Genomic DNA, 19,568 nt, shown 5'->3' with positions numbered 1-19,568 from the left:
TGGGACAAAAGTAATAAAGAAAGGAAATATAGGGCCCGAACAGACAGGCCAAAATAAAGCTGCTTCGGGTCACTTTGGAGGTATGCTGTTTAAATGACACACACACATCTTAAGAGGCCAGAAGCAGTGCCAAAGCTGCGTTCCAATCCTTAAGACTGGAGTGTGGCTTTGGTGCGGCTTCTGGCCTCTTAAGACGCATACATCATTTAAACAGCATACCTCCAAAGTGACCTGAAGCGGCTTTATTTTGGCCTGTCTGTTCAGGCCCATAGTTTGGAAAAAAAAGTCCTGGGTTCAGTCTCTCACATTTCCACCTGAAGGACTTCAGATAGCAGATCTGGAAAAATACTTGGCTCACTGTAAGGTAATTTGTACAGTCATATCCTGGCCTGCCTAGAAAACTCCATGATAGGTTTGCTTTAAGGTTGCCATAAGTCAGAAACAGCTTGAAGGCAAACAACAATCTGGTTCCAATATTTGTTGTTAGATTCCAGACCACACAGCTATTTCATCATGTTTTATGTTACGTATGCACTAGAATTTGCCTGTTTGGCCTCTTAAGATGCATGTGTCATTTAAATAGCAAACCTCCAAAGTGACCTGAAGCAGCTTTATTTTGGCCTGTCTGTTCGGGCCCAAAGTTTACTTCTGCATTTGAAAATAGAGCATTCCCACCCCGCAAGACAGACTTGAGGCAGACCTTAGTTTACAAGGAAGGCACTTCATATTTTCAAAGCTTTTCAAATGCTATGCAGATGCTGAGTCCTTATGAGTGATTGCATAGGTGGCCACAGTTTAAGTAAAAAGTTTTTTTCAAGAAAAAAACTATGGATTAACCATTCTGTCAAATCCACCAACAATCTGCCAAATCCTACTGTTGCCAAAGACTGCTCTTTCCATTTTATGTTAGCTCTCTCTCTCTCTCTCTCTCCTGCTGACAGAAAGAAGAGAGAGTTCGAGGGCATACTGCCATTGTCACTGCTCGCTCTAAATGGCTCAGGAAGAAAATTACACAGGCAAGGGAACGGTTGAAACAGGTATGCTTTACAGAGAATTGGATGTTAAAACTCCTAGTCTCCCAGTTTAACTCAAAGTGATGAACAGTTATGGTCATCCTGGTGACACAGCTAGGTGTTGTTGTTTGCTGTAAAGTCGGCTTCAAAATATGGGAACCCTATGAATGAGAAACCTCCAAGAGCCTCAATCATTAACTGTCCTGCTCACATCTAGTAAACTCAGTGCCATGGCTTCCTTGATTGAGTTAATCCACCTGTAAAGCAGTCTTCCTCCTTTCCTACTATCTTCCACTTTATTGAGCAAGTTGTCTCATGATATGTCCAAGTATGATAGTCTCAGTCTAGTCATTTTGACTTCTAGTGAGGCTCATTGATTTGTCTTTTTGGAAGTCTGTGGTATCTATAGAACCATATTTAAAATGAGTTGATTTTCTTCCTTTACTCTCTGACTGACACAGCTGTGGATTAACACTTTTGAAAGATTCGTTTCTCTATTAATTTCACAGCTTCCAGATTTTTGCAGTTTCATTTCTGTTGCATGTCTGCTCCAGTTGAAAAAGTAGTTTGGCGGTGACTGATAACATCATACTACCTGGATAAGGGTATGGGGCTTTGTAAAATAAGGTGCTTCAACATTATCCCTGTTCAGGCATTACTTGAATGTGTGGAGAGCTTAACCGATAGTGTGGAGGGGATGGGGAAGACCCTAGCCTTGTTCCCAAACATCCTCACACACTTCTCAGAACCAGAGAGCTTTGTGCATTAAAGGTGAAGGTCTGCAGAAGGTTTTGTAATGGCATTTGGCTGAATGTGATTACAGCTTACATGATTAGGAGCTTTGCCTTATCAAGGTGAAACTGACAGGTGCATGGAAATGTTGTATACTTCTGGTGCTGTCAGTTACATGGCGATATCTGGGAAGTGATGTTTAAATACTCATCATGTATTTGGTCCTCCACATGTTTACATGAATGCCTGAACAATCTATTCTTTCTTTGGACCAGAAATTGTATGTTCCTGGTTTTAGTAACAATGGTATGGAGCCTAGAGCCAGATGTATTTGTTGGATGCAAAGAATGCTTGAGATGTTTGCATGTGTACACGAAGAAATTGATTTTAGAAGCTGCTATACATTATGTGATTAGGATTCCCCCCCCCCCCATTCTAATACGCATTCCGCAGGTAATGGCCTACGCATTCCGCGGGTAATACACTCGATTTGGTCTTTTGTACGGACATGGAAATTCCGTGGTTGGAAATATCGAATATTTCCCCCGTGTCATGGACGGATCATTTCCTGGTGGAGGCAAAAATCAAGGCTTCTACCCAGATCCTCCCCGGGGGTGGCGGACCTATTAAAATGGTCCACCCTCGAAGGCTGATGGAACCAAAAAGGTTCCAAGAAGCCCTACAGGGGTATACGGTTGGAACCGACGGCGACTCTGTTGATGCCCTGATCGATATCTGGGATATCAATCTTTCTAGGGCTATACACAGTATCGCTCCCAAGTGCCCTCTCAGACCTGCTTTCAAAAGAAAGCCCTGGTATACGGAAGATCTCTGGGCAAGGAAGCGGGTTCTGCGACGGCTAGAGCACCGCTGGCGGAAACACCAGCGCTTATCCGACCAGACTCTCCTAGACCATCTCTTGAAGGACTACGGAGAGGCGATACGTGCAGCTAAGAATTCGTTCTATGGTGCACGTGTCGCGTCCGCGGAGTCGCGTCCGGCAGAGTTGTTCAGGGTTGTGAGGGAGCTAACTCAGCTCCCTCCTGCCCCGAACCAGATCCTTGAACCTTCTAAGGCCTGCTGTGACCGATTTAACAACTTCTTTGTGGATAAAGTCTCTCGGATAAGCGAAGGTCTGGACGCCAGTATTAGAGCAGAGACCAGAATAGAGGTGCCCAGAGCCTCCGTGGACTTGGTTAAGCTGGATCACTTTGAGTCTGTGAGTACCGAGGATGTGGACAGGATCCTTGGGAGTGTTAGGAAGACGACCTGCTCTCTCGATCCCTGTCCCTCATGGCTGGCGGCTCAGGGGGGACCGGTGGTAACTTCAATGTTACACCGGATTATCAATACATCTTTTAGGGATGGGCAATTTCCATCAAAACTAAAATTGGCCATTGTAAGACCTTTATTAAAAAAGCCCTCCCTTGACCCCCTGATGCATAATAATTATCGGCCTGTATCGCTGTTGCCATTTGTGGGTAAGGTGATCGAGAGGGCGGTTGTGATCCAGCTCCAATTGATCCTGGATGAAACGGATTATCTAGACCCATTTCAAACCGGCTTTCGGGCGGGCTACAGGGTTGAGACTGCCATGGTCGCCATGGTCGATGACCTCCGTCTGGGCATTGACAGGGGAAGCATGTCCCTGCTGGTGCTCTTAGACATCTCAGCGGCTTTCGATACCATCGACCATGGTATCCTTCTGGAGCGCCTGGCAGAGGTGGGAGTCGGGGGCACTGCGCTTCAGTGGTTCCAGTCCTACCTCTCTGGGAGGTTCCAGATGGTGCAGCTGGGAGACGTGTGCTCCGACAGGAGACCCCTAACATCTGGGGTCCCTCAAGGAGCCATTCTGTCTCCCATGCTTTTTAACATCTACATGAAACCGCTGGGAGAGATCATCCGGAGACATGGGGCACGGGGTTATCAGTACGCTGATGACACCCAAATAATTTTCTCTATGTCTCCGACTGATTCAGTAACCAAGGATAGCATCTCTCCTCTCGTTGCCTGTCTGGAGTCGGTAATGGGCTGGATGAGGGAAAACAGACTCAGCTTGAATCCAGAGAAAACGGAAGTACTTGTGATAGGTCCTCCTGGCCCAGGGATGGCGGTGGTTCCACCTGTCCTGAATGGGATCACGCTTCCCGTGAAGGACTCTGCACGCAGTCTGGGGGTGCTCCTTGACTCGTCGCTCCACCTTACATCTCAGGTGGATGCGACGGTCAGGAGCACCTGCTATCAGCTTCAGATGATACGCCAGCTGCGTCCCTACCTGAGCCGGGGGGACCTAGAAACAGTGGTACACGCTCTGGTCACCTCTCGGTTGGATTTCTGCAATGCGCTCTACATGGGGCAACCCTTGTACCATACCCAGAAGCTGCAATTAGTGCAGAATATGGCAGCAAGACTGGTCACTAATACACCTAGGACCAGTCATATAACACCGGTCTTAAAAGACCTACATTGGCTGCCTATTCGCTTCCGGGCGCAATACAAGGTGTTGGTCATAACCTATAAAGCCCTAAATGGCTTGGGCCCAGAGTACTTAAAGGACCGCCTCTCTCCGTACAATCCGCCCCACACACTCAGATCTACTGGGCAGCATCTGCTAAGAGTTCCAGAGACCAGATTAGTCAACACCACCAGAAGGGCCTTTTCCACCTCGGCCCCTACTCTCTGGAACTCGCTGCCCATCGAGCTCCGTTCAGCAACCTCCCTGGCCCAATTTAAGAAGGGGCTGAAAACGTTCTTTTTTAAACAGGCTTACCCCTGATACTTCCCCTGAGAGCCCTCCCCCCTCTGTTAGCAACTTACGATTTGGCACAAGTTCTTTTATTGTTTTAATTGTATTGTTTTTAAATTGTAAATTGTATTGTATTGAATGTAGTTTTATTGGTGTAAACCGCCCTGATGTTTCGAAGGGCGGTATATAAATAAAGTTGTTATTATTATTATTATTATTATTATTATTATTAATAGAAGTCCAAGCAAGAGCTTGATGAAGAAGGACAAGGAACACCCCAGAAGGAGGCAGCAGGCAGCAGTGTCAAGCTGTGCCGTCTGCAACCACTGCTGGAAGTTCCTATCCGGGAAGCAGAAGCCCAGCCATTTGAGGTGCTCATGCAGTTCCTCTACACAGACAAAATCAAATATCCAAGGAAAGGTAGGCTATTTCTAGAAGAAGAAGTGTATATTTTCTGTCTCAGCCTCTTCCTGGTTTTTTTCTTTCAGATAATCGTTGCTTGCAGTTGAGAAACATGTTCTTCTTTTTTTCCTGTCAACACATAGCAGCTATATGTATGGCTAACCTATGGCAGGTACACACAGTTCTAAAGCGAAATAGAACTTTTAGTCTATGCCTGTGTTACTGCATAATATGCCAGCATATTGGACAGTGGTTCATTTTCATCCCCAGGATTCTTGAACTGTTAAAGAACTGCCATATTAAGAAACCTCATCAGTTAGCTGAGATAGCTATGCTCTAAGAGGTGTCCTACTTTAATATAATAGAAACTCTTTGTATCAGGTATATGGATATTTCTGCAAGAGCTGCACAGCAACCACTGAAGTATCCATTATAAGCACTGAGTGGCCATTATGAGCACTAAGCAAATTGCCAGCAATTAAATTTGTTTTGAAAACTCGGACAGAAGAAAAGCCAGCATTACTCCTCCTTCTTCACAGCATTGCATAGGCTAGCTAGCATACCCAGGGCAGGGATGGGTGGGAGAGGGAGTTTCAGTAAGCAAGAGGCAGGAAGAAAAGGAGACGAGAACAACATTTTGGAAGAAGACAGTGTTGTTTATCTGTTTGACATATTTTATACCACTTTTGGGGGGCAGTGCAATGCAGTTTAGAATAATAATAATAGGCTGAAGGAGAAGAAAAAACTGGGGAAACATCAGTATGTTTAAAGACATGACTGAAGAGCTCAATTTTGCAGGATTCTGGTTTATTTTTCCACACGTGTTTCCTTGTGTGCAGAACAGAATGATGTGGATACTTTTTTTAATATACTTTATTTTTCATATATATATATACACACATGCACACACACACTTCTATATAATACATAAAAAAGGATTATTGGCGCGTTACAGACCGCCCAGAACGGGCGGTCTGCCGCCGCCTCCATTTCTGCTGCCAGGAAGCTGCAGCCTCCAAACGGGGAGGTCTCCCGGTGGCAGAAAAAGAAGCCGCAAAAAGCGGCTTCTTTTCGCGCCATGCTTGCAATGCACAAGTGCGCAAATGGCGCACTTGTGACGTCGCAAGGCAAGGGGGACGTGCGGACGCTAAGCGTCTGGCACATACAAATGGCCATGCCTGTGTGTATAGGGTGCCGCCATTTTTACGCCCCCGTCACGTGCTAGGGGTGAGGCCGGTATGGACGCTAGGTCCTCGGCCAACCCCTAGCACGTGACGGGGGCGGCGCAAAGGCCCATGCGGAACGGGCCGTTGTAATCACAATAAGCCTAGACAAGCAAATACAAAATATTACTTCCAAATGTACTCTCTATAACTGCTCCTGATACATCATGTTATTTAAAGGTCATTATTAAAGGCTACATAACTATAGACGTATTTATTGAGGGAGGGATTACTGCCAAATATTCAAGTACATATTTTACATGCAACCTGTTTCAGTTCCAATATGCAGCATCTCCAGTTAAAAACAATTCAGCAAACAGGTAATGGGAGAGAATTTTGCCAGAAACTACGGAAATTTACTACTGGTCTGGATGAACAAATAGTCTAATCTGTAAAAAGAGACCACTTTCTGAATTACTATTTACCTGTAACCAGACCAATGTGGTTGTTTTCAGGAAATTCACCAGGAAGCTTCTCTCCTGTCTTTCTGAATGGGATAGACATTCAAGAATGCTACAGAAACACCTTTTTGTAAGAGTCTCAGTCTTGCCTCCCATTACATTTCTTTTTTCTTATCAGTATAGCTTTAGTACAATATGTCATTGCTCTGCAATGTATTATGTTATATAAAGGGCTCAAGAGTTTGAACTACATTTTAATATTAGGCTAGTAGAATCCACTTAGGGCAATGCACAAAAATCAGGAACAGGCCCGTGAATTAACTCCCTTCCCAGTCTGCTGTCACAACTTTTTCCTCACCTTGTAGTATGTAGAATGAATTGATTTTTGTGTTGTACAGGGCATGTGCAAGATGTTCTGCTAATCATGGATGTGTACAAATTGGCCCTTAACTTCAAACTCTCACGGTTGGAACAGCTGTGTGTCCAGTACATTGAGGCCTCAGTAGATCTCCAGAATGTGCTTGTTGTATGTGAAAATGCCAATAAACTTCAGCTAGATCAACTAAAGGTAAGTTTTGTACAAGAGCATAAATAAAATTTAATTAAAACCATTGTTACAGTTAGCCCTTGATGCACAGGTGCAATGTGAAAAATAGATTGATTTTTAAATATCTGACTCCATATCAGTGTTTTTTAAATGCTCTCCCTTTTACTGAGTAATATTACCAGTCCTGTCTCTTTCAACCACACTCATAATAATGGGAGTATTTTGAGTTATCCTACTTCCATAGGTGTTTTAGCTTGTTCTGACTGTTCGTGGATCTGCAGATTATGCTGAGCAGCGTCTGCTTAGGGGAGCTTTTTGTCCACTGTATATTTTCATGGTTTGGCTGCAGTTATTAGAGCAACTATGCTAGACCATGACGAATTAAAAATGACTGCATGTGACACAGTAACCAAAGCAGGAAATGCACAAGTTAAGGTGTTTTCTTCAATTCAGAGATTTAGGCACCCAAAAGGAGAGGGGCTTAGGTTTGCTATTATTAATAGTACTCATAGTTGATACATGTAAAAGCATCTATACATTCCACTTCTCATCTAGATTTTTTTTTAGCTTCCTATAATAAAACGGTGGAAATTTTGGGGACAAAATATGCCAAGTAACTTGTTTCTCTTACAAAGTGATGTTGCCTATTAAAGTGACAAGCAATATTGTTTTTCTTTTAGGAACATTGCCTGAATTTTGTGGTAAAAGAATCACATTTTAATCAAGTTATAATGATGAAAGAATTTGAGCACCTTTCTTCATCTTTGATAGTGGAAATAGTAAGAAGAAAGCAGCAGCCTCCACTTCGAACACATTCTGACCAACCTCTGGATATTGGTAATATATCTTTCTTCCTAAATCAAAAATTGCTTAAGATTCTTTCATATATGTAGCTAAAGACTCAAATCCTGGACGTGAATGCCTCCAGTTGTTCTCATTTAATTCTGTTCACACAGTTTGCTTTAACTATCAGAACAGTCCAGAGAAGAAGTGTCATCCAGAAAGAAACTGAATCTTGAAATAAAATGTATCTAAAATCATAGGTCTAATGCTGTAGTCATCTGCAAGTTGAGGGGAAAAGGAAATTGGATAGTTGGCTTCCTCTTACTGATGACCTGACAGATAACTGGTATCACATTCTGCTAAAGAACTTTTGGAAAGACATAGATTAATCTTATCACGTGTTGATGACTGTAGTAACTGAATGATACAGCCATTATACAAATTGTGAGCTGAAGTACCATTAACATAGTATGCTACTTGTACAGCCTTTCTCTCTTTGTTTAATGTTGTTTAATGTTGGTAGGGTATCCTCTTTAAACCTAAAGCCAGAGTGATTTATAGGGGATAATCCTTTGACCAAACTATGGGAGGAGAGAGAGAAACTGTAGCACATCTGTAATTGCAAATAATCTTTTCAAGTATATATGCTAATCTCTTACATTATTGATGATTTCATTCGCTGGAACTGAAAGCATTCTGTCCAAGGGTATATATAGTAATCTAATATTTTGCCAGTCAAAACCTTCTCTTCTCCCCAGATATTAATTACTTTAGTTCAGCTTTCTGTGAACTATATCGTAACCCATAACTGTTTTTATGTTGTTGTTTTTTACTTGCACAGTCAGTATATAGAAAGTCTTAATCTACCATTTAACCATATAGAGCTGATTGTTACGCTTCAGCAAAGAATACACTCAGAATTGTTGTAAGTGGGCGCAATTCTGGTTTTGTATTAACGATAATTAGAGAAAATCTGATAATTAATTTTTCATTTTTATTATAAAATATACTACCAAAAATTATATCATCAGTAACTTAAAACATTTTTAAAAAACAATATTTTTCTTATTTCTATGCATTTCAAGACTTTAATAGTTCAAAAGGACTTCCCCCCCCATCTAAATGCCAGATGTACTCACTTCAGTTTAACCTGAAAAGTTCTGATAGATACAAGTGGTGAAGAAACTGCTGTCCTTAACAGTGCAGCATAGTTATATTTTTTATGAACAGTGTCTCATACTGTGATCATGTTGTTCTTGTTAACTGCTTTGGAGTTGACCTTAACTCATAGCAACCTTTGAATAAGACATCTCCAAGACACCCTATCCTCAACAGTTTTGCTCAGATCTTGTAGGCAGCAGACTCAGGATTGTGTCCTCCTTGATGATCCATCTGGTATGCACTTTCCTATTATACTCCACTTTTCCAAGGTTTATTGTCGTAATCTAGTGAATCATGCCGTCTTATGATGTGGCCGAACTATGACAATATCAATTTAGTCACCTTGGCTCCTTGGGAGAGTTCATACTTAATTTGTTCCAGGATCCATTTTTTTTTGTCTTTTAGTCATCCATGGTATCTGCAGAACTTTTGTCCAGCACCACATCCCATATGAGTTTCTTTCTATCAGCTTTCTTCACTGTCCAGCTTTTACACCCATGCTTAATGATAGGAAATAAGATGGTATGGACAATGCTAACTTTAGTGTTCAGTTGTATATCTTTGTGTTTCAGGATCCTGTATAGTTCTTTTATAGCTGCTCTTCCCAGTCCTAGTCTTCTTCTGTTTTCTTGACTGCAATCTCCATTCCGATCAACTATTGATCCAAGATATGGGAAGTCTTTAACTATTTCAATTTCCCCATCTTTTGCATCAAAGTTATGTAAATCCTCTGTGGTCATTATTTATGTTTTCTTACTATTCAACAATAAGCCTGTCTTAGTACTTTCTTCTGACTTTCCTTATTAATTGTTCCAGGTCTTTGTTATTTTCTGCTAGTAGTATGGTGTCATCTGCATATCTTAGATTGCTGATATTCCTTCCTCCAGTCTTCATTCCTTCTTACTCAGAATCTAAACTTGCTGTGCATATGATATTTTCTGCATCCAAGTTGAACAAATAGGGTGATAGAATACAACCGTGTCTGACTCCCTTTCCAATTAGAAACTATTCTTTTCTCCATATGTTTTACTAACAGTAGCATCCTGTCCTGAATACAGATTATACATCAGGACAATAAAATATAATGGCACACTCAATTCTTTAAAATCCATCCATAGCTTTTCATGATCTATGCAGTCAAAGGCTTTGCTGTAGTCTATGGAGCACATGCTGATTTGCTTTTGGAATTCTTTGGTGTGCTCTGTTATGCAACGTATGTTTGCAGTATAACTCTTAGTTCTTCTCCCTTTCCTGAATCCAGCTTGCACCCCTGGAATTTCTCACTCCATATATCATAGTAGTCTTTACTATAGAATTTTGAGTATGACTTTGCTTGCATAGGAAATTAATGCAATGGTCCTGTAATTACTGCAGTCTTTTATGTCTCCTTTTTTGGGGTAGGAATGTATATTGATTATTTCCAACTTATATTATTGGTAGATTTTAGTTAGAACTAAAGTTGATTCTGTCTCTGTAGACTGCAGCAGTTGCATTGATATGTGATCTTTTCTTGGTGATTTATTCTTCCCAATTGCTCTGAGCATAGTTTTCACTCCATTTTGCAGAATTTGGGGTTTCTCTAAGTATGATTCTTCTTCTCATGTGTCATTCATCTTTTTGATCTGTTTTATTTAGCTCTTCTCTGTATTTCTTCCACCATCTTTTTATTTTATCTTGGTCATATACTATATTCCTCTGCTGATCATAGATCCTCTCTTGAGCATCTCCACCCTTGGTTTAAATTTCCCTTTGATTTCACATATTTTGTGTCTCTTGTTCTTTCTTTCCTGTTCTCAACTTCTGTCTCTCTGCAGTGATTATTGTAGTAATTTTCTTTATCCTTGCGCACTAATAATTGAACAGTTGTATTCATGGTTCTGGCTCTATTCCTGTCTTCCCTCCCTTCCCCCCCTTCTCATCTGTCCTTAACTACTTGAAGCATTTTGTCTGTCATCTATTGATACTTCTTTCTTTTTGGCTACAGATAGTGCCTTTCTGCATTACTGTTTGTCTCTGACTTCTGTATATAGTTCCTCTGATTCCCAATCAATTAAGCTTAATAGTGCACATTTATTTTTTGCATTTTCTTTAAATTTTGCTGGGATGTTGTAGCTATAAATCTGTATAAACAATAAATTATCTTATAACTGTCAATAAATTAGACTCACAGTCTTAAACAGTTTTATGTTTCCTAAACATTCAAAAAAAAAAAAACCCACAAGGACGCACATGCAATTTTATTTTAAAAAGATAAGTTCTAAATGTTACGTTTGTTTTCATGTCCTATTTTCATTTTACTATCTATTAACCATATAATAGTTATGCTATCTTATCATAGACTGACATTAAATCCCATTTTGAGAGAAAGGCAGGATAGAAATCCAATAAATAAATAAATATTCAAATTATTGAGATTTTGCTTTCTTTAACAGAAAATATATTGCCCAATTTTATTATTATTATTATTAACCTTTATTTATAAAGTGCAGTAAATATACACAGTGCTGTACATACAATCTTTTTAATTGGACGGTTCCCTGCCCTCAAGCTTACAATCTCGAAAGACACGACACAGAGGGAGTGGTGGTGGGGAAGGGGCATCTCTAGTAGGATAATACATATAAAATACATAGCAATACAGGAAATGATTCAATAAAACAGACAACAAAAGAACATCAAATAGCAAGTGACTATTATGCAGTGGCTATTAACTGATAAGCAATGTTTTAAGTAAACCTTTGACCTCAAATTATTTATCATGACAAAAACTACTAGCCTTTAAAATTACAAGTAGCTTTGTTACTCATCATTATTCAAGTGATCTGATCTGACTATGGTTGATAAAGATGACTCAAAAATTTTATGTAGGTCTTCCCAGTCACTCCAATAAAGTTCAATTCATTATTCTCTTACTATCTAGAATAGAATGTGTTATTCTTGTTCCCTGTGTGTTTTTCTTCAGGAACCTCATTGATTCAGGATATGAAAGCCTATCTGGAAGGTGCTGGTCTAGAATTCTGTGATATCATTCTACTCTTAGATGGTCACCCAAGACCTGCTCATAAAGCTATTCTTGCAGCTCGTTCCAGGTACAGCTACTCAAATGAGTTATCTGATGGTAGAGATTTGCCCTTGTGGATGCTAGAACATTATTTCCTCTTTTTATTTCTTTTCATTGTAAGATCAGAAGTAGCCCCTGCTGTCCCAATTCCTCTTATCCCCTGTAGAAGGAATAAATAACAATTCCATATCCAGAGTCAAGGGAGAATCTGTATTAAAACAACAGAAGGAACTGAGATTCAGATATCCCCTGTAGAAGTCAATATTTGAATCTCAGTTCCTCCTGCTGTTTTAATACAGATTCTCCCTTGACTCTGGATATAGAAATGTTATTTATTCCTTCACTTTTTCAGTTTCCCTATAGCTGAATTTCCAGTGGACATGTACATTGTAAAATAGGCTTGGTATGAAGGATCATGGGAGACCTACCATATATATATGTGAATAGGTCGATCTTGTGTATAAGTTGAGGGTAGGTGTTGGGGCCAGAAATCTGGATTTTAACATGACCCATGGATAAGTCATGGGTAAAGCTGAAGGGCGTGTAACCAAGGATGTAAAGGATGTCCTGCTTGCTCTTCTTGCATCTTCCCAGCCCACCTCCCCCCTGTGGAATCAGCTGGGCTGGGAAGAGGCTTGGGAAGGGAGTGTTCACTCTTCTTGCATCTTCCCAGCCCACCTGTCCTCTCCAGAGGCAACCGGGCTGGGAAGAGACTTGGGGAGTGAGTGTTTCCTCTTCTTGCATCTTCCCAGCCCAGGTGCCCCCTGCAGAATCAGCCAGGCTGGGAAGGGGCTTGGGGAAGGAACACTCACTCTTCTTGCGTTTTCTCAGCCCAGCTGCCCCTTCCGGAGGCAACTGGGCTGAACAGAGTCTTTGGGGAGGGAATGTTCGTTTTTCTTGCATCTTCCTAGCCCAGCTGCCTCCTCCGGAGGCAGCCAGGCTGGGAATACGCTTGGGGAGTGAACACTACCTTGTCATGCCATCTTATTACCATATTGACTTGTCTAAAAGTCTACCCAGGGTTTTTGGGTCAATTTTGTAGTATAAATTTTTTGACTTATAGACGAGTATATACAGTATGTCAAAATATCTGTGATTCTTCTCAGTTTCTATACTTGCATTTAAGATGCAGTGAGGAGAGATGAGAAGAATCCTGTGAAACCCAGAAGTGTTCATAATCTCACCATGCTCAGGATGTGTGTGTGTGTGCGTGTAATGTCAACCAGTCTCTGAAAAAAGCTAGTATCATGGTATAATCTTTAAAGTGCCAGAAGACTTGCTGCAGCAGACTAACTTGACCACTAACTATTTTGGAACTTATAGCTAGCTTTGACTAATTACTATTTGAAGTAAAATAAATAACAGTGCCATTACCATAATTTAACCACCACCATTAGAAGAAACTTTCTCATTGAAGGGATACAAAAACTATGTGAATGTATGAAATGAGAAATATAGTATTAATCTCCCATCCTAAGTAAAGTGTGAGCAATCAAGAAGTAAATGTATTTATTATTCTTTTATTTTTATATATATCTTCCCTTTTTCTTACTACTGTCCTGTAACTGAAAACCAGTAGACTTGGTCATACCTTCTGGGGCAGCAAAGAACAGGCCTGTCCCCTCCTCTATGTGATAGCTTTTGCGGGGTTTAAAGAACACAATCATGTCACCTCTTAGTCTTCTCTTCACCAAGCTGAACATGGCCAGCTCCTTCAGATTTTACTCATATATTTTGTTTGTTCTGCATACCACTTATCATCTTTGTTGCCTTTCTCTGAATCTGCTCCAACTTGTCTATATCCTCTTTAAAAAGATGTGCTCAGAACTGACTCTGAGTCCAGGTGAGAGCTGACCAGCACTGAATACAGTTGGCTGTCTGTAGCCATGGATTCCGCATCCATGAATTCAACCATCCATGGCTTGAAAATATATATACCGTATATATTTTTGAATTCCAAAAAGCAGATCTTGATTTTGCCATTTTATATAAGGGACATAATTTTACTATGCCGTTGAATATAATGGGATTTTGGTATCCACGGGCGGTCTTGCAACCAAACAATAGTGGATACCAAGGGCCCACTGTATAGTGGGATTGTAACTTCCCTTGACTTGGAAATTATGCTTCTATTAATGCAGACTAAAATAGCATTCCCCTTCCTTGATTCAGCATCACACTGCTGGCTCATATTCAATTTAATGATCACCAATAATCCCGACATCCTTTTCACATGTAGTTCTGCTAAACCATTTATTCCTCATCCAATACATGTGCATTTAGTTTTTATAACCTAAATGGATAAATTTTCATTTATCTCTATTGAATTTTGTTTTATTAATTTCTGCCTTTTTCTAGCTTATTATCTAGATCCTTTTGAATTCTGTTTCTATCTTTTTGTGTCATCTGCAAACTTGATGAGAATTCCCTCTGCTCCATCATCAGGTCATTGATAAAAATGTCAAAGAACAATAAAAAAATAAAAGTTTATTTCTATCCCGCTTTTCCAATTCAGATCAAAGTGGCATACAAATCCAGATAAAATTACAATAATCAATAAAACAGATAAAACAAGATATAAAACAGCATATAAAACTAATACTCGAGTAGCTGAGTAGGGGAATCCAGAAAAACATAGCCAGAGTCGTTACCAAATAGAGGGGGAAAACCAAAGTCACATCTCATTGGGGGAAAGCTTGGGAAAAGAAGAAGGTCTTGAGATTCTTCTTAAACAAGTCCAAAGATGTGGTGGAGCGGAGCTCATCAGGGAGATTATTCCATATTCTCGGGGCCGAGATTGAAAAAGCCTGTTGCACTTGGGACCTCCAGCAAGTTTTTCCCTGCAGACCTGAGTGTGCGGGACGGATTATATGGGGAGAGGCGGTCCTCCAAGTACCCTGGGCCCAAGCCATTTAGGGCTTTATAGGTAATAACCAACACCTTGTATTGTGCCCGGTAACAAATAGGCAGCCAATGGAGATCTTTCAAAATAGATGTTATATGGTCTGACCTGGAACCACCAGCGACCAATCTCGCTGCCATGTTTTGCACTATCTGCAGCTTCTGGGTTTGGAACAAGGGCTGCCCCATGTAGAGCGCATTACAGAAATCCAATCGAGAGGTTACCAGAGCGTGTACTACAGTTTCAAGGTCCCTTCGATCCAGGTAGGGTCGCAGCTGGCGTATCAGCCGAAGCTGATAACAGGCGCTTGGCTCTAGAACAGAACCCTGAGGCACTCCACTTGAGATTCCTCCAATTTGAAGCACAGCCATTGCTGATGACTCTTTGAGCACAGTTCTCTAACCAATAACATGTTTGTATTTTTTCTAGTTATTTTGAAGCCATGTTTCGTTCTTTTATGCCTGAAGATGGACAAGTTAATATTTCCATTGGTGAGATGGTTCCAAGCAAGCAAGCATTTGAGTCTATGCTAAGATACATTTATTATGGAGAAGTGAACATGCCTCCTGAAGATTCCCTGTATCCTTTATCAGATTTGATACACTGGAGTTGATTCTTCCTTTTATACCTGCATAAAAATATACTTAACACAAAGATGAGTTTAATATTGGGTTGTACTATTTCCAGATCATTTTTCTGAAGCATACAAAACCATACTTGGGTGAGCCAGTAGTAAATATATTGTGCATCCAGGGTGAAGCTTTAATGAGACTGGAAGGCTATAATAGGATTTCAGGGGAAGAGCTATCTGTTCCTGTTTGTTAAGCAGAAACCATAACTAACTTAATAGAGATCATGCTTTGAGCTGATTGAGCCATAAGACCAGGTGACAGTTTTTTCCCCCCTCTTGCTTCTGCACCTCATAATTCAGAGTGGAGCCTTGTTGAATGCCTGCTTTAGTCATGTCCTCATTTAAAATAAAATAGGGCATGGTTGGGTTGGTTTTTTTTTTACTCAACCTCCATTGGGTCCTGGTTTCCTTTGCAAATGAAAGAAGCCCTTTTATTCAAGTATTATTCAAGTATTGAGGTATGTCTGAATCCAGCTCACTGTTTTTCCTTAGCCCCACCCTATTTAGGAACAGTGGTACAGTGAAATGCAGGTGTTCATGATACTGTCTATATATCCCCAAAATAATAAAAATGTAGAGAACTGTGTTGGTCCATATGAACAAACTACAGTTTACTCTCTTCATTCATGGCTTTAACATTTGTGGATTTGATTATTCTTGAGTTTGTCCAGAGGAGCAGGAGGGATGACAGCAAACTAGAGAGAAAGAAAGAGAAAGTGGGCTGTTTCCCTCCTCATGCACCCTGGCCACGGGAGAAAGAGGGAGGGAGGGAGGGCAAGCAAAGAAAGACAAGAGGGGAAGTGATAAAGGAAGAAGCCGTAAAGGCTAGTAGGAATAGAGAAAGAAGCAGCAAGGAGGTGCAGTGAAGGCTAGCCAGTAAGGCTAGAAGGCTAGAAAAAGCCAGAGAGGGACGGGCAGAGAAACAAGCAGCAAAGGCTAGCTGGCAAAGCTAGAAGGCTAGAAAGGGGCAGAGATGGAAGGGCAGAGAAACAGATAACAGTGAGCAACCACCATGGTAGCACCCCTCATCTCGCACCGTCCTCAAGAGGAAGGGGAATGATGTGGATATTTGTGGTTTTTCCACTTTTGCAGGATTCTGCACCTCTAACCCCCTAGATGTGGAGAGCCACTTGTAGCTGTAGCAATTTTCACCTCATCAGAAGCAGGTCTTTGCTCTTGGGATATAAGCAAAAGAATCTTAATTGCTCATTCAAGTCCAAGCTGTCCCAAAATGCTGTGGATTTCAGCAGAGATAGCTCATGACACTACTGTGTCACTGGCAAAATCTGTGCCACCCACTCACCCACTTTTTGTTATTGTGAGGACTCCAGCCAAGCTCAGAGGAACCTGTGAAAGATGAGAAATGATGGCATCTCTACTAATCAAAATGTTCCAGCCCTTCAGCTTTACAGGTTCTGGTTACAGTGCCCAGGAATCAAAATTGTCAGTGGTTCACCTAAGAACTGATCCTCTCCAAGGGCACCAGTTTTATGTCTTTTCCTCTGGCTTACACTATCTGTTTCCAGAGTGTCTGAGTTTACAGAAAATTGGGTAACAGCTGCTGCATATGTAGCATAGTTTAAACGGCAGTGCTATGCATGGCACAGAGCCAAAGACAATTTTCAAGAAGGCAGCCAACTGCAATTACAACAATAACACATTAAAGAGAACACAGGCAGAGGTCAAATCTCCGTTTGTCCTTATTGCCATTCCATTTAGGTTTATGGTTCCTTTGTTCCTTACAAGTTGAATCATGAATTCTCTTTAACTGGCTTTTTTTAGCTACCTCTTTGCTGCTCCTTATTATTATGGATTCTATAATAATCGACTCCAAGCATATTGTAAGCAGAATCTGGAAATGAATGTTACTGTGGAAAATGTGCTACAGGTAATAGTTGTCATCTGATCAATTTGCAACTAATTGAAATTTATTTTCATCATATTTCTTTCTGTGGGAAATAATAAGTTTAAAAGTACATGAATTTTAACTTGATATATTAATTCATATATTTAGATAAATTTTATGGCCATATCATAGTGAAAACTAAATGCTGTTCTTCCTAAACAGAAACTTCTGTACTCCTGTGACATGATTCATGTGACATTGTTAAGTATATATGGCTTGTTCTGAATTAGAGATAGTGAATGTGTTGCCCCACCAGATGTTGCTGGACTAGAACTCCCATCAAATCTAGCCAACAGCAAGGGAGTTGTGGTCCAGTAACATGTCAAGGATGACCATTCCCCAACCCTGATCTAAATCAAGGCATATGATAAACGCCTCTTAGTTTGGGTGGGAAACTTCCAAATATATAATTACGGCTAATTCCCTATCCTCCCCTTTTTAGTTTATCAGTTTCTTATACAAAAAAGCAAGACACTTGTGTGTAGGAAATTTTGCAGTATACCAAGTGAAATATTATACCGTGGTTAGTAACATAATGATCTTGTGTATATTGAACAAGCTTGGCAAGTTCAAGGAAGGAAGACATGGCCACAAAATGATTTCAAATGGTGAAGGGCAGTCCCAAATTTGCTACTGAGTGAAGAATCAGTAGGGAGCTACTGCTAATCATCAGCAGTTGTATCCATGTGATACTTATGATCCTAGTATTTGTCACATTGTTTCAGTTCAGATGTAACATTGAACCATGGTTTAGATTTATAGGAAAGCACCAGGGCAAGCCTCAGGCTCCCATGGGCTACACTATCCTATTCCTTTGTATGCAGGGGAAGAACCTGGAAGTTTTCTGTTTCTAGGCTTTTGTAAGTTCTAAATTGATTCTTGTAATGCCAGAAAGTGCTTTGGGAATATATTCAGATGTTCCATAGGATAGAAGGCAAATCCTTTGTAGGTTTCAAAAATATGAATATGTGATACAGTCCATGAAATTAATCCCAAAGAAGGTGGACAGTTAGTACTCAGTTTCATAGAGATTGCTGTCTCAGCTGAAAAAGATAATCCTCTATAACATCTCTTAAATATTTAAATTTACATTTTTTCAGAGAATAATCATGCAGAACCTTGAATATTTTGTTTCAGATTTTAGAGGCAGCTGACAAGACTCAGGCTCTGGATATGAAGAGACATTGCCTGCATATCATTGTTCACCAATTCACCAAGGTTGGTTGGATGTTTTCTGGGGTTCTGGGCATCTGCTGTCCCCTTTCTCTGCCATGGTTGAAAACAGCTTAAGGTAGTCTGCCATTTCATTCTTGTTCCTCCCTTTGGACTATATGCTGTGCTTTTATTATCTGTCTTTAATAGTGACAAATACATAGTTAATAACAGACTATATATGATTAACTTTTGAATAGTTTCTACAGTGCCCCTTATGGTATCTGTTGTCTGTCTTTAACTGTCAACTGTTCAGCTTTATTGAAATTGTCAGTATTGCTCTCGTAGCAAATAATGTCCTTTCCTGTAATGTGTTCAAATAGAACTCTCAGCTAACTGTGAAGTATATTTCTTGAAATCAATATTTTTACACTGTTGGTCAAGATACACACCACTGTGTTCTGAAATTCCAAAGAGGATTTGGTTTGCCCAAGCTCACTTCTTTCCTCATATAGATTGTATAACAATCTGCCCTCAAAACATAGGACATTATGATGTGGAATAGGGGAATCACCTGTTCAGAGAACAAAGTCAAGATTTCCAATAACCCATTTTGTGAGCCTGATGAGGGTAAAGAAATGCATAAGATGGAAGCACAGTGAGACTGAATTAACTCTGCTGTGTTTAGTCCAGACATACCTTTCTCTTCCTGATTTGAGTTACAGCAGTAGGAGTATAGTGTTTAAAGCTAACGTGGAAGCAAATATATGTTGTGCTGATCGATTTATCTGTGTGCCACCAAGAAACATTTTAAAAGCCTTCTTTTTAATTAACTGTTCTGAAAATGGATGGGTTAACAAAATGAGACTACTTTAAGAAATAAACAGACAACATGCACTTTACTGGTT

The 19,568-nt window shown here is 40.4% G+C and overlaps 1 protein-coding gene across 1 annotated transcript in view; it reads left to right on the top strand.

Annotated features, from left to right (window-relative positions):
- LOC149315829 (leucine-zipper-like transcriptional regulator 1) overlaps positions 1 to 19,568 on the top strand; it is a 48,588-nt gene that overhangs the window by 20,157 nt on the left and 8,863 nt on the right. The window contains exons 12-19 of the mRNA XM_089518276.1: positions 942 to 1,037; positions 4,728 to 4,911; positions 6,916 to 7,085; positions 7,745 to 7,901; positions 11,971 to 12,097; positions 15,401 to 15,550; positions 17,385 to 17,490; positions 18,646 to 18,726. Of these exons, the coding sequence (XP_089374402.1) occupies positions 942 to 1,037; positions 4,728 to 4,911; positions 6,916 to 7,085; positions 7,745 to 7,901; positions 11,971 to 12,097; positions 15,401 to 15,550; positions 17,385 to 17,490; positions 18,646 to 18,726 (1,071 nt within the window). The remainder of the gene's footprint in view (positions 1 to 941; positions 1,038 to 4,727; positions 4,912 to 6,915; positions 7,086 to 7,744; positions 7,902 to 11,970; positions 12,098 to 15,400; positions 15,551 to 17,384; positions 17,491 to 18,645; positions 18,727 to 19,568) is intronic.

This window comes from Sceloporus occidentalis, unplaced genomic scaffold (genome assembly GCF_023333645.1).
Source record: "Sceloporus occidentalis isolate IW3139 unplaced genomic scaffold, rSceOcc1.0.p SCAF_3, whole genome shotgun sequence".
NCBI lineage: Eukaryota > Metazoa > Chordata > Lepidosauria > Squamata > Phrynosomatidae > Sceloporus > Sceloporus occidentalis.
Note: the sequence above shows the minus strand (reverse complement) of the source record. Positions and strands in the feature narration are given on the sequence as shown.